The sequence below is a fragment of the Hemicordylus capensis genome, chromosome 1, assembly GCF_027244095.1.
Source record: "Hemicordylus capensis ecotype Gifberg chromosome 1, rHemCap1.1.pri, whole genome shotgun sequence".
Taxonomy (NCBI): domain Eukaryota; kingdom Metazoa; phylum Chordata; class Lepidosauria; order Squamata; family Cordylidae; genus Hemicordylus; species Hemicordylus capensis.
This window is the reverse complement of record NC_069657.1, coordinates 95520772-95535139: the sequence shown is the minus strand read 5'-3', so window position 1 is coordinate 95535139 and position 14368 is coordinate 95520772. Positions and strand designations below refer to the sequence as shown.

Sequence of the window (14368 nt, the reverse complement as noted above, 5' to 3'; positions counted from 1 at the left end):
GGGGTAAAAAAGGGCCCAGGGGCAAAATTTTGGGGTGGGGTGGTAGTGCCCAATGGGTGGAAGCTACCACCCCAATATCAGGGGGATTGGGCAAAAGGCTGATTTTGGGGGAATATTTGAAGTTTTAGTGACTTTGGGGCAGTTCGGGGCATAGCATGGGAACTGGGCAAAAAGAGTGGGGTGGGGTGGTAGTGCCTAATGGGTGCAGGCTACCACCCCAATTTCAGGGGGGTTGGGCAAAGGGGTGATTTTGGGGGAATTTCTGAAGTTTTTATGTCTTTGGGGCAGTTTGGGGCAGAAAGTGGGGCCTGGGGCAGAAGAGTGGGGTGGGGTGGTAGTGCCTAATGGGTGGAGGCTACCACCCCAATTTAAGGGGGATTGGACAAAGGGGTGATATTTGGGGAATTTTTGAAGTTTTTGTGTCTTTAGGGCAGTTTGGGGGCAGAAAGTGTATCTGCCCCAAAAGGGTGGGGTGGAGTGGTAGTGCCTAATGGGTGGAGGCTAACACCCCAATTTCAGGGGGATTGGGCAGAGGGCTGATTTTTTGGGAATTTTTGAAGTTTTGGTGTCTTTGGGGCAGATTGGGGGCAGAAAGTGGATCTGCCCCAAAAGAGTGGGGTGGGCTGGTAGAAAGTGCCTAATGGGTGGAGGCTACCACCCGTCCCCAATTTCAGAGTGATTGGCCAGAGGGCTGGATTTTGTTGATTTTCTGAGGTTTTTCTTCATAAAGTGCAGTGTGGTAGATTGATTCATTCAATATTCATAGTAAGTGAGAGTGTGAAAAAAGTGAAAGTGGGGTCATGAGAGTTCTTTACTTGAAAAAAATCTCATTTGCTATGATGGAATGAGAATTCACACCTCAGAAGTTTTTCTGAAGGGATGTTATTCCCTTATTTTCTGAGGTGTGAATTCTCATTCAATGATAGCAAATGAAACTGCCTTAGACCACTGGCCCATCTAGCCTAGAGCTGCCTGCTGTGACTGGCAAGTGCAAAGCAGGAAGATTTTTAAAACCTTTTTAATATAGTGGTAGATCTGCTTTACTGTATTGTTTAATTGTGTTCTTTTTATTGTATCCTGCCTTGGGAGAAATTTTGGATAGGTGGATAAGAAATTTCCTGAATAAATAAATAATACTAGCTTAACCTGTGCAGAGCATCTGTGTGCTAGTACTCGATTTCTCCCCTCACCCCCTGCCACAGCCCCTCTCACCTCAGAGATCACCCCACTCTCACCTGAGCCGCATTCCTGCCCCTCCTCCTCCATCCCATTGCTTCCATCCCTCTCACTCCTCTTTAGGAGTGTGCCCGAACCGGTTCGGAGGCCATGCTGGAGGCCTCCGAACCGGTCCGGTTCCGAGCCGGTGCAGCGGCTCGGCACGGAGGGGGGTTGTAGCTTTAAGGGCAGGGGGGTAGTACTTACCCCCACCCCCGCCGCTCTTCCCCCCCCCCCGGCGCTGTAGTTTTAGTAAAAGTTTCTGGGGCAGCAGCATTCCTCCCTGCTGCCCCTGGCCCCATCGTTAGCCCTCCAGAGCTCAAGTATGCTACATGCATGCGCCCGTTCTGGCGCACGTGCGCACTTGCCGCAGCCGCACGCGCTCCGTACACGTCACACATCGACGTGTGACGTGTATGGAGTGCGTGTGGCGGCGAGTGCGCACGCGCGCCAGAACAGGCGCATGCGTGTAGCGTACTTGAGCTCTGGAGGGCTAATGACGGGGCCAGGGGCGGCAGGGAGGAATGCTGCTGCCCCAGAAACTTTTTAAAAAACTACAGCACCAGAGGGGGAAGAGCGGCGGGGGGGGACTACTACCCCCCCGCCCTTAAAGCTACAACCCCCCCTGTGCCCATCAGGACCGGTTCGGAGGGATGCACATCCCTACTCCTCTTGGTCACTCCTCCATCCCTTTACTCCATCCCCCTCACCCCTCTGGTTGCGGCTACAGCGTTGCTGACACCTATTGGCCAAGCTGCAGACCCCTATCCCCAGAGACCACCGAGCCCCACTCCTGCTCCTCCCCATAGGAGCATCAGTAGTTGACCAAGCCCTTCCTTGCTGCCACCACTGCTATAGCCACTCGTTCCCTTCAGGCAGCTGACAGGCCCAGGCCCGTCTCTTGCCTGCCTGCCTGCCTCCCTCTGCCAGTGGCCTCAGTAGCCCCAAACAGCAGCAGTGGTTGACCGCTGCAGCCGCTGCCATGACCACTCGTTCCCCTCAGGCCACTGACAGGCTCAGTCCCATCCCTCACCCTTTCTTCTTTCTCTCTTCCCCTCCCTTCATTTTCTCTCTCCTCCATTCACTCTTCCCCTCTGACTTTCTTCCCCTCCCTTCTTTTTTCCCCTTTCTCTCTCTCTCTCTCCCTTCCTGAGTTAACCAATCTTGTTCATCTTGTTTCTTCATCTAATTCACACAACAGCCTCCTTCTCCTGAAGGGGCTCTTTCCTCCCTCACCATCCCTCTCTTCACATACCCCTGCCCACTGTCCTTTTATATATATAGATTCATCTCCTCTACAATTGAGAGCATCTTCCAACTAGTAAAAGTTGCATTCCAACTGACCTTAAATATCACAGGCGCCTCCTCCCTATCTGCATAGGGAATCCCCACTGCCCAATCACCATGGTGCTTCTGCTCTCACAGGCTCCTCCTCCCTATGGAATTATCACTGCCCAATCAGGTGCTTCTGCTCACGAACTCTTGCGCGAGCTGCCACATGGGTACAGCTTAGAGAATTGAGAGAGAGAGAGAGAGAACGAATGAGAACATGAGCAGGGGGAAGGGGCTTTCCCAGCCATGTTACCTGAGATCCTTTAAACCTGAGAAGTTATACTTCCCTCATATTGGGTGATAAAAACAAGAAATCAAGGTCTGTACATGTGCAGTGTAGATGACTGGACAGGGAAGCTTTTTCAAACCACAAGTGACTAACCTAGGTCCATGGGAATGGATGTGTTGGTATAAATGTGGTTGGTCTAGTAACCGTGGTGGACTTAGAGTATGCTTACATTCTGTGCTCTGCTTTTGGTCATGTGGTTTCCCAGTCTTCACATGAGCCACTTTGTGTGACAGGTGGGGATGCGCTGCTCTGGGTGCAAGAGGGAAGTGATAAGGGTTATTACCACTTTCCTCTGGGTCATTTCTTTATTTTGCAAGGCTGCCTAAACACCAACCTCACTGATTCAGTTTGAGGTTTTGACTGTCTTGAAACTCTGACCTAAATATTCTCTTCTTATTCCCTGGAATATGCTTCTTCATATATGTAAACATTGTAAGTACATAGCACAAGAAAAGTGCATAATGACTGCAGCCTGCCACATCATTCACCTCTCACAAGGGACATTCATCTTATGCTGCTCTCTTCAATTTTTCATTGATATTCATAGGACACTAAATTAATAAAGAGCATCAGAGAGTGTTGGAAGCTTCTCTGCTAATGCTGTCATATTCCCTGATCCGAGAATCTGATCTCCTAAACAAGTGTGACAATTTTTTGGTAAAGAAGTTGAAGAGGCAAAGGGGAGGGAGAAAAGGGGAAGCAGAAGAACTAATAATAATTCTGACTCCTCTCTGCAGATGTTGCTCTTGGTGACATGGTGATGACTGGCACATGCGTTTGCATTCCAAATGCTCTCCCTGTTGCATATAATGTGTGAAAGTGATTTTGAGAGCTCTTGAGGTGGGAATGCTAAACACACACATACACACCTCTGTGAGCTGCCTTTAGAACAGCTGCATTTTTGCTGCCTCCAACAGGTTTGCAATGAAAGTGTATCTCAGATCTATATTTCAAGCTTGTGTTTTTGAACAAAGGATTTCAGAGCTGCTTCATACATGCCACATTTCCTACATGCAGGAAATTGCTTGTACTGTAGCCAAACGTTTGGCTGATGATCTCCTTCCAATCAATATGTAAAGCTCAGCTCCTCCCCTCTCCATGGTCCTGCCCACCTTGTTGGATTCCCTGGCCTATAGCCACCAAACCATCCATTTCATGTCCACCCATCTCCATGGATTCCAGGACCACAAAATGCCTCCTGCCTATAGACTGTCTGAACTATTCTCCTGTAGCCCCACTTTCTCACTGACTATCAATTTGTTGCCAGTATCCTCCTTTCTCAGGAAGCAAGGTGTGTGTGTGTGTGTGTGTGTGTGTGTGTGTGTGTGTGTGTATCTGCAAGCGCATGTGTGTGTCTGCAAACAAGCAGCCAACAACCTCTGTATGTACAAACAAGCAGCTAACAACCAAAGAAAATTGTGTCCTGTGCAAATAGGGCCTCATTTATGCTAGGGCTCACCATGGATAAATGCTGGGGTCTGTTTCTAGTACTAGGACTGGGTCCTTGAATATGTGGAGAAAAGTGCCTAACAGTATGTACAGAATGCATTTTCTTCATGTTGTTCACACTTCCACACATTTGTAATTAGAGGTGAAAGCTTGTGGACTGACAGTCATAGAGGCCTGAGCAGCAACATTTTAGAAGTTAAGCACTTCTCCCACCTCCTTTCCCAGTATAATGTTTTAGCGAGGAAACCAGTTTTCCACAAAAATCCATACCTGGTTTTTCCATTTTGCAATAGCTTTTCACAAATGTGCTACTTTCCTCCCCACAAAAGGCAAATTTTCCAATTTTTGCCCTCATCCAGTGTTATATTGTGCCAGTTCTCAGCTCAGGAATCTGTTTTCCACAGCAGGAAGGAATCCAGACAGGTCTTCTTTTTGCTTTTCTACACAAAATTCCACTCTGCATTTTCTTCCCACTGCGCTTCTTTCTAGACACAGCAGCTTTCTTCCCACAATAAGGCAGATATCTAAGGAAAGGCAGGATCGGCTTGGTAGGAACTTCAGTGGCTACTTATCTTAGCTAGACATTCAGAGGATTGCATGTCTCTCCCATTTTCCTTGTATGTATGTATGTATGTATGTATGTATGTATGTATTTTTATATCCCGCTCTTCCTCCAAGGAGCTCAGAGTGGTGTACATGGTTATGTTTATCCTCACAACAACCCTGTGAGGTCGGTTAGGCTGAGAGATACATGACTGGCCCAGAGTCACCCAGTGAGTTTCATGGTTGAATTAGGATTCAAACCCGGGTCTTCCTGATCCTTTTACCCTTCCCCTCACCTTAATGCATATACTGTTTGTGACAAACCTTTGCCATTACAAGCACAAGACAGTATAGATGGGTGCTCACAGTTTTGCTGCATACAGGGGTGATGGGAAGCCCCAGATTCTTGTGGCCTGCACATGTAGCAAAATAGATAATGCAATTTTCTACATGGATGTGATACCTTGAATTCATAATATATGAAGAGGCCCTTAACAGAAACAGAAATGTATTTTACCTCTGTATAGAGGTGTATATATCAGGCAGTATAAAATATGACTGATAAATAAATAAATATTATTTTACCCTTAAAGGCAGCCAGGCCTTACCTTTTGCCTTCCTTAAAAAGGGAACACTGTCTGCCTGCCCACCCCACTGAAGGCCGTCTCTTCTGAGCTCCTCCTAGCCTAAAACTTTCGATTTTTAACTTTTTAATGTTGTGAGCCGCCCAGAGACGGATGTTTGAGGCGGCATACAAATTTGATTGATAAATAAATAAACAAACAAACCTGGAAAGAAAGATTTTGTTTCCACGAAACCAGTAGGAAAATAGCTGATGTATCAATTACAATTCTCACCCCACCCCCAGTTTACATAAGGACAGACTTAGATAATCAAGGGCATCTTCCCATTTCTTGTATTCTTGATGACCATTTATGGCCAGTTCACCAATGTATTATAACATTGCTTCATTTAGTATATGAGCAATTTAAAGGCCTTGAGATGTGGGAAGTGTGAGGAGGTGTTCCCAGCACCATTAAAATAATTTCGAAAAGACTGAGCTGGTTGAGGAAATAAAGCAAAATGTCATCCATCTCTAATCCAAGGCCGTGGCAGCCAGAGCAATGAATGTATTGGGAACTTTTTGCATGATGCAACAGCTTAGTCCAGACAACAGTGTCCTAGAGCTAGGTTCTTCACAATGTGGTAATTGTGCTTGTCACTTGATACATGCTAACAGAAGTTTCAGATTATTATATTATGTTTTCTCACCCAGTAATGCCCATTTTCCCCACCTGCAATGAGCATGAGGTGCACACCTGGAGCTTCTGCCTCTACTGGTTGCCCCTTTCATTTCAATCGAGTGCAAAGCTCCATATGAGCAACCTTTGGTTACATGTGCAGAGATTCTACATCAGTGAAATGAACGTCTTGTGCTGGAAACTCCTTATGGGCTGTACTGTACAGTTCAGGTTTCTCCATTGGGCTGTGGCCGGTGATAGGGTTGGAATGGAAAGCTAGACTCTGTGATAAATTTTGCATCACTTTTCTAAGGTAACAGTTTTTCCATTAAGACTGCAACTGGAGAGTCAGGAGTCTGTTTTCCTGAATAGCCAGCAACCTGTGGCTCCTGCTTTCCTTTGCCACTATGCCTGTAAAATGCTTTAAAAGAAGAATTAATGCCTTGATTTCTGGCTCTGTGTCCTTCCACCTTTCCTACCATGCCCAGTTCCCTCCCCTTTGGCTGCACACCGCTTTCCACTATCCCATCTAATGTTTTAGAGCTTTTCCCCTTAGCAGGGCTGCAGCTCCTTGCACTGGAGTGGAATCTTACACAAACTGATTCTTGAGACACTTCCCCCCGCCCACTCCCAGTCGTGCTCTGGATGATGGATAGGCTGTAAAATAGACTGTGTGGAAGATGAATACGCAGGGGAGGCTCTTGCCATGTGTCACAAAACGCTGATGACTTCCCCGAGATTTTCACTGTGCGAGACAGCATTCTGCTGCTGCTCTTCAAAACTGATCATGACAGATCAGAAGTGCCACTTGCGCCATCCTGCTACCTTCCTTTTGCATGTTGATTTTGTTGGACGTTTATAGTTACATGCAGGTACACATCCAGGTATCAGAGAACTGCACTCACAACAAAATGTGCTACATGGACCAGTTGACCTGAAAATGGCAATAACGTCATATCATTTTAAAGCTGAGTGGGGACCTAGAGCAATACTTTGTAGAGTATCCCCAGCTCCTAACTCAGAGGAAGGTAATGTTGCTGAACTACAACTCCCATCACCCCCAGCCACAATTTATTTTTTTGCTAGGGATAATGGGAGCTGTAATCTCCAAACTGGATATGTTCCTGATCAGGGCTCCAGTTATCCTGGGAAAGGAATCTAGAAATGCTATTTGAAGAGAAGCCTTTAAAAAAAATTTTATGGTGTTTTTGACATTTTGTATCTTACAAACATCTTTCTCAATCCCATCCCCCCGCCCTGTCCCTTAGCCCAATCTTCCCTTCCCGATTTAGCGCTGGTTGGGGGGAGATGAGAAAAGAAAGGCAAAATGGAAGGAAAAAGAGGGAGAAGGAGAGCAGAAGTGGGGGGAGGGACGAGGAGAAGGAATACTCACCGTTGTTGTGAATTGGTGGGGGGAGGGGAGGCTGTAGAGAATAGGAAAGGGAAAACTTTCTTTGTCTTTCCTCTCTCATGAAACCTCCCCACTTAGCACAATTTTCATTCCACTGACCTTACTTCTCACTTCCGGGATACTATAAGCTCTTAGCAGTTCAAGCAGACCTTTCTTCCCCACAGTTTCCGTTTTTAAAACAACCCAAATGGCACCGCATAGATTCTGGAGGCTCACAGGTCCTTGCTGAGATTTTTTAAAAGATCTGTTTCTTTTAATTTGCAAACTAATATACTTCTGTGTACTCAGGAGTATGCAGAAACCCTGCCTTATTTGGGGGCTATCTCAGTTTTGTTTCCAAATTGATAGCAATGGGACCACCCAAGCTTGGTATTGGTATTGGAGGGAATGAGAGAGATAGCAGTAGCAGCTGGTATAGTTCTGAAAGAAAGGAAATTTTGATGTATAGTCCTGTTGTTCAGTTGGTGGCCCATGGTCTCTACCAGGTCCACTGAGCCTTCTTCAGCTGGCCCTCCAAGCCTCTGTTTCTTTCCCCTCTCATCATCACTGCCTCCATGCCTTTCTCTACTGCAGTCATATTTGCAGCAATGTGTGCCTGGCAGCCAGCCTTAGGAACCCTAATGGCTTGAACTTGCTGTAGGCAAACAGGAGACAAGATGAGTCTCTAGAGCAAAAGGTCATAGGAGGGTTGGCCCAGCTTACAATTGCTGTAACTTCTGGTTACAAGATAACCTAGCGTAAGTGCCTGATTCTCAAGGATGCCCACGTTTCCTGGTGCTGCCGTTACTGCTGCCTGGCAATGCAGACACTTCCTCACTTGGATAGTTTTCTCCGCTGCTTTGTCAGATGTTTAGCACCATTGGTGGCAGTTCTGGTTTTCCTGAGTTTGGGGATATTTGTATATATCTCTGTGTCAGATGCTACTCACAGCTGGTTGAAGAGCACAGTAAGTCATTCTAATGGCACATCAGAGGTCCAGTGGAACAGGCAGGTTTGTGCATTCATTTACAAGATGCATACCTTTGGCCGGGATCTGCGCATTTCTTTAATTGGGGGGTTGCATGATCTTCATTTTGCTCTTACTGATTTCTTAGCAACCTGTTCATTTTTTGCTTCATATCTGTTCTGCTTTTTTTTGCTTGTATCACATGCGTCAGCTGTCATCTCATTTTTCTCATTATCACCATTGATACTTTGCATTAAACATAATAGAGAATCTAGTCAGTTTGCGAGCTTTCTTTCTCAGTTCCACACGATACTCCTCCTGCCCACCCTCCTGGAGTGAATGTTCTCATGGAAAACATTGGCATCCCAATTGGTGTGTCATGTGTATTGCAACTTGTATTGGTCACCCCATCTGCAGATCATTGGCCCTCCTGGGATGAACGGTGTGGATTTCTTCACATAGCTGGTGGCATCCAAGTCACCTATTTGTGCTCAATGTGGTGGCACACAAAGATTGTGCACACAACCTTTGCCTGCTGCTTTCATGGACTGCAGGGAAGCCAAGAGCTCACCTGCCTTCCCCGGCAGATGAGCGGCGACTGTTCTTGCCTTTGCTGTGCTGTGCGCCCACAGAAGCAGCATCACAGCGAAGGCTGAGAGCGGGAGGGTTTCCCCCTCCCGCATCCCAGGGTGCCCCGTGATACAAGTGTGGCGGCTGTTTGCATTAGAGCAGCCCCCATTCTCAGCACAGCCACTCCTTCCCCCTGGCTTGTTGCCGGAAGTGGCGGCAGGCTGGCTGGAAGCCATTGAACCTGGCAGCGAGCGTGCACATGATTGCCAGCCAAGGTTAAGCGAACCAGAGGTTCGCTTAGCCCCAGCTACACAGGGAGTTCAAAAGTGGGGCTAGGCATAGGAGCAGTCCCGGGATCGGGCTAGGCTGCACATGTGAACAGACTCACAGTTTTTCTGCCATACAATTGTTGTTAATTATGTGGTAGAGAAAACAGCTTCATAGACTAGTGTGTAGTTCAGTTTCATAGTCATCGTGCTACCTCAGCTTTCTTTCCTACATCTAGCCAGATTTCTTTTTTTCTTTTTAATGATTTTTGTAATTCCTAGTAGGTAAATATTTTCGAGCGTCTCCCCCCGCCCCCACCATCCTTCTCATACATTCATGGAAGCTTTTAAAGGGCCACAAGTCTTTCTGTGCCAGTTTTGGTTTTTTAAATTGTTCTGGATTTGAAATGTACCCCTCTGGACATCAGAAGTTGTCACAGGAGACTTTACGAAGGGCCCTGTTGGAGCAGATCAAATGTTCATACGTCCAGAATTCTGTTTTCCATAGTGATCAACCAGGTGCTCATGGGAAGCCCTGAAATATAGCCCTCCCATCCTGTGCCCTCCCCAGAAAGATAGTTTGCCTCTGAACATGGAGGTTCCACATAACCAACATGACCAATAGCCAGTGATAGAGATGTCCTATATGGACTTTAAACAACATACAACACAAGACATTCCCAGAATATGCTATAAAGATAAGTGGCGCACATACTGTGCAGCAAGCTGCCTGTCCATTCAACAGGTGAGCTTGCTTTAAACCCAACCCTTTAAACCCTTTAAACCCAACCAGTGCAACTTGTGAATTCGCAGAGTACGGATGTGCAAACTGGTTCGGAACTGAACTGGTTTGACATTGAACCAGTTCAGTTCAATGGCTCGATATTGAGCCAAACCCCGCAACCTGTTCAGGGGGCTCTAAGGTGTTTTTATTTTTTTAAAAAATATTATTAATTAACGTACCCCCTCTGGGGGATGCGGTGACTCGGCCACACAGAGACCCATTGGGCATGTGCAGCAGCCTCTAAAACGGCCACTGCAATGGAGGACGGGCCTGAAACAGGCCGAAGACCACCCAGACCAGGAGATTTGGGGCTGTAATTGCGATTTGGGGTGGAGGGGAACCAGAGACCCCTCTGCAGCTGCAGCAGCACCCCACAAAAGGGGTAAATGGCCCCTGGTGGCGCAGTGGTAAAACTGCCGCCCTGTAACCAGAAGGTTACAAGTTCGATCCTGACCAGGGGCTCAAGGTTGACTCAGCCTTCCATCCTTCTGAGGTCGGTAAAATGAGTACCCAGAATGTTGGGGGCAATATGCTAAATCATTGTAAACCGCTTAGAGAGCTCTGGCTATAGAGCGGTATATAAATGTAAGTGCTATTGCTATTGCTATTGCTAAATTAATTTTTTTTTTTTAATTAAATTTTGTGAACCACCCCGAACCGAACCTGGGGGGATTTAAAGGGGTGCAAAACCAAACTGATCCGGTCCAGTTCGGGTCTGGTTCGGACTTGAATCGAACTGGGCCAACTGGTTTTGTGCACACCCCTAGCACAGAGGCTTCATAGCTACTGAGGAGGGCATCCTCACACTCTAACTGCTACTCCCGTTATTTCCAATGGGAAAGCAGGGGATTGCAAGGACACACTTCTTAATAGACATAGAGCCTCCCCACCTTTGCAGGCTATGCTTGCAGGGGCTAAAGGGGCTTGGAACAGTAAGCTTACTTGTCACATAGACAGGTAGCTTGCTGTGCAGTTTGTGAGCCCCTGTATGGTGCCTTATCCATGAATTAAAGGTTTTATAGGAGTGGGATGCATAACTAGAGAGAGAGAGAGAGAGAGGCATAATATTTTTAATCTAGTCTCTCTGAGCTGTTTGAAAACAGTATGTAAAACTTTTCAATATGCATAGCCAAGCCAAGGTATTGGCAGATGAGTGAATCCCGTAGTTGCTGTGAAGCAACTTTAATTGTTCACCCGTTAATAGTTAAGCCAGGTTTGGGGTTAGGTTTTTGTTATTTATTACATTATTTATTTGTTTGTTTGTTTGTTTAATATATTTTTATACCACCCCAAACTCACATCTATGTGCAGTTTACAACAAACATAAAACAAATTAAAATAGAAATTAAAATACTAAAACAGTTTAAAACTACAATTCTAGTTAAAAAGCTTGGGTGAATAAATGTGTCTTGAGAGTCTTTTTAAAAGCTGTCAGAGATGTGGAGGCTCTTTTTTTGACAGGCAGTACATTCCAAAACCTTGGGGCGGCAACAGAGAAGGCCCATACCTGAGAGGCCACCAGATGATCTGGTGGTAACTACAGATGGACCTCTCTGGATAATCTCAATGGGCGGTGGGTCTCATAACAAAGAAGATTATATTTTAAATTACTCAATGATCCACAGTTACTCTTGTACCATGCTTGCTGCTTTGGAGTGTGTGTGTGTGTGTGTGTGTGTATGTGTGTGTGTGTGTGTGTGTGTGTGTTTCTACCTGAAAAATTCTTAGCAGTTTAGTGTCACTGCCTGACTCAGATGCTATGTTCTAAATGGGAATCTGCATCACCCTCCCTCAACCTATTTCCTTAGTTTTATACTGGCAGTAACGCCATCTTCTTCCATGATCTACAAATGTAAGGATGAATCTGATAATTTTACTCATTACTTTGCATTTCTTTTGCATTTAGGACTGATCATTTCCCTCTACCTCCCCCAAGTCCTTCCCGAAGAGATGGACGATACAATGATGACGATCCATCACCTGCCAATGGGCCTTGTTGATTTGGCAAGGGACGTTTAGCTACACAGAAGACTATGCAGGTATTCTTCCTCAGTAACCACAATTCTTATTTATTATTCATGCAGACAACTTATGGGATGGGACCGGTATATATGGGCATGTTACATTTAGAAGTAGGAGGCACGAGTTCAGATCTAGTGCAGCAACGAAACTCACTGAATGGCTTTGATCAAGGTGTATTCTCTCAGCCTGATCAAGGTGCATTTTCTCACTTCTTCATTAGGATAAAATGTGATAAGGACATATTATGACCCATCTTAGGAACATAGGAAGCTGCCAAATACTGAGTCAGACCACAGGTCTGTCTAGCTCAGTATTGTCTACACAGACTGGCAGCAGCTTCTCCAAGGTTGCAGGCAGAAATTTCTCTCAGCCCTAACTTGGAGATGCCAGGAAGGGAACTTGGAACCTTCTGCTTTTTCCAGAGCAGCTCCATCCCCTAAGGGGAATATCTTACAGTGCTCACATTTCTAGTCTCCAATTCATATGCAAACAGAGTAGACCCTGCTTAGCTAAGGGGACAAGTTATGCTTGCTATCACAAGACCAGCTCTCCTCTCCCATCTTGAGACCTTTGGTCAGGAAAGCAAACTAAAGTTAAAATAAGATAGTCCTAATAATATATCTTATTCCCTCAATGATGTTAGGAAGCAATGTGCCTAAATGCCCATTCTGAGATATACAGGTGAAACTCGGAAAATTAGAATATCGTACAAAAGTCCATTAATTTCAGTAATGCAAATTAAAAGGTGAAACTGATATATGAGACAGACGCATTACATGCAAAGCAAGATAAGTCAAGCCTTAATTTGTTATAATTGTGATGATCATGGCGTACAGCTCATGAAAACTCCAAATCCACAATCCCAGAAAATTAGAATATTACATGGAACCAAGAAGACAAGGATTGTAGAATAGAACAATATCGGACCTCTGAAAAGTATACAGTGTACTGTGCTTGATTGGCCAGCAAACTCGCCTGACCTGACCCCATAGAGAATCTATGGGGCATTGCCAAGAGAAGGATGAGAGACATGAGACCAAACAATGCAGAAGAGCTGAAGGCCGCTAATGAAGCATCCTGGTCTTCCATAACACCTCATCAGTGCCACAGGCTGATAGCATCCATGCCACGCCGCATTGAGGGGCCCAATTGCTGCAAAAGGGGCCCAAACCAAGTACTGAATACATATGCATGCTTATACTTTTCAGAGGTCCGATATTGTTCTATTCTACAATCCTTGTCTTCTTGGCTTCCCCCTCCCCTCAAAAGGGGAGGGGGAAAAGGCAAGAGGGAGTGGGGCATGGGGGAGGGGGAAGGGCAAGAGGAAGTGGGGCATGGGGGGGGAACTCTCCCCTACTAGCGCACGTTATTTTAACGGGCTTGAAAACACTAGTGGGCTAATAAGCTGAAACTTAATCTTGATGAGATGGAGGTGGTGGTGGTTAGTAGGAGGGCTAATCAGAGTAGTGAGTTTCAGCCTGTGCTGGAGGATTGCACTGCCCCCAAAGAAGCAGGTTAGCAGCTTGGGTTGCTCCTGGATCTGAAAACTGCTCCTAGAGAATCTAATTTGTGCTTCTTCAGTTGCTGCATTGCCTCTTCCTCAAGAAGGTTGATCTGGCTTCTTTGACTCATGCCTTAGTCACGTCAGGTTTGATTTATTGCAATACACTCCATGTGGGGCTGCTCTTGAAAAGTATTTGGAAACTACAGATGGTACAGAGTGATATCTGTACCACTCTGCTGTAAACGTTTATGCTGTAAACTGCCTAGAGACTTCAGTAGTGGGTGGTATACATATTTATTAAATAATAAGTAAATAAAATATCTGAGGCAGCCCACACTGCTTGTATAACACATATATTGAAGACACTGCACTGGCTGCCTGTCTGTTCCCAGGTACAATTCAAAGTGCTGGTTATTACCCGCAAAGTCAGTGATTTGGGCCCCAGGTAACTCAAGGACTGCCTGCTCCCAGCTGAACCTATCCCTCTGTCTAGGTTGATTGGGGGGCACTACCCCACATGCCTGACAGACATTTGCTGAAACTTGCTTGTTGAGCAGGACAGGGCCTTCTTGGTGGTTGCCCAAGCTGTGGAACTTGATCTCAGATGAGATCCGCATGGCTCCCTCACTCCCAGTCTTTTGGAGGAGACTAAAGAGTCTTGGTCGAAGACTCTCTTAATCTCTTCTTCCAATAAAGGACAAGGCAGTGTACAGGAACTCACATACTGCACAGCAAGTCACCATTCTTAGTATCGGGTGAGCTCACTGTTGATGAATGAGTAGCTCCCCTCTGCTCC

The 14368-nt window shown here is 46.0% G+C and overlaps 1 protein-coding gene across 4 annotated transcripts in view; it reads left to right on the top strand.

Moving 5' to 3' along the window:
* TRIM44 (tripartite motif containing 44) overlaps nt 1-14368 on the top strand; it is a 147247-nt gene that overhangs the window by 119707 nt on the left and 13172 nt on the right. For 3 of the 4 annotated variants that reach the window (XM_053283128.1, XM_053283129.1, XM_053283131.1), the window contains one exon: nt 11953-12085. In XM_053283128.1, coding sequence (XP_053139103.1) covers nt 11953-12065 — 113 coding nt within the window. In that variant the 3' untranslated portion in view covers nt 12066-12085. Of the gene's footprint in view, nt 1-11952; nt 12086-14368 lie in introns of those variants that run through there. The other variant, XM_053283130.1, reaches the window with a different exon arrangement.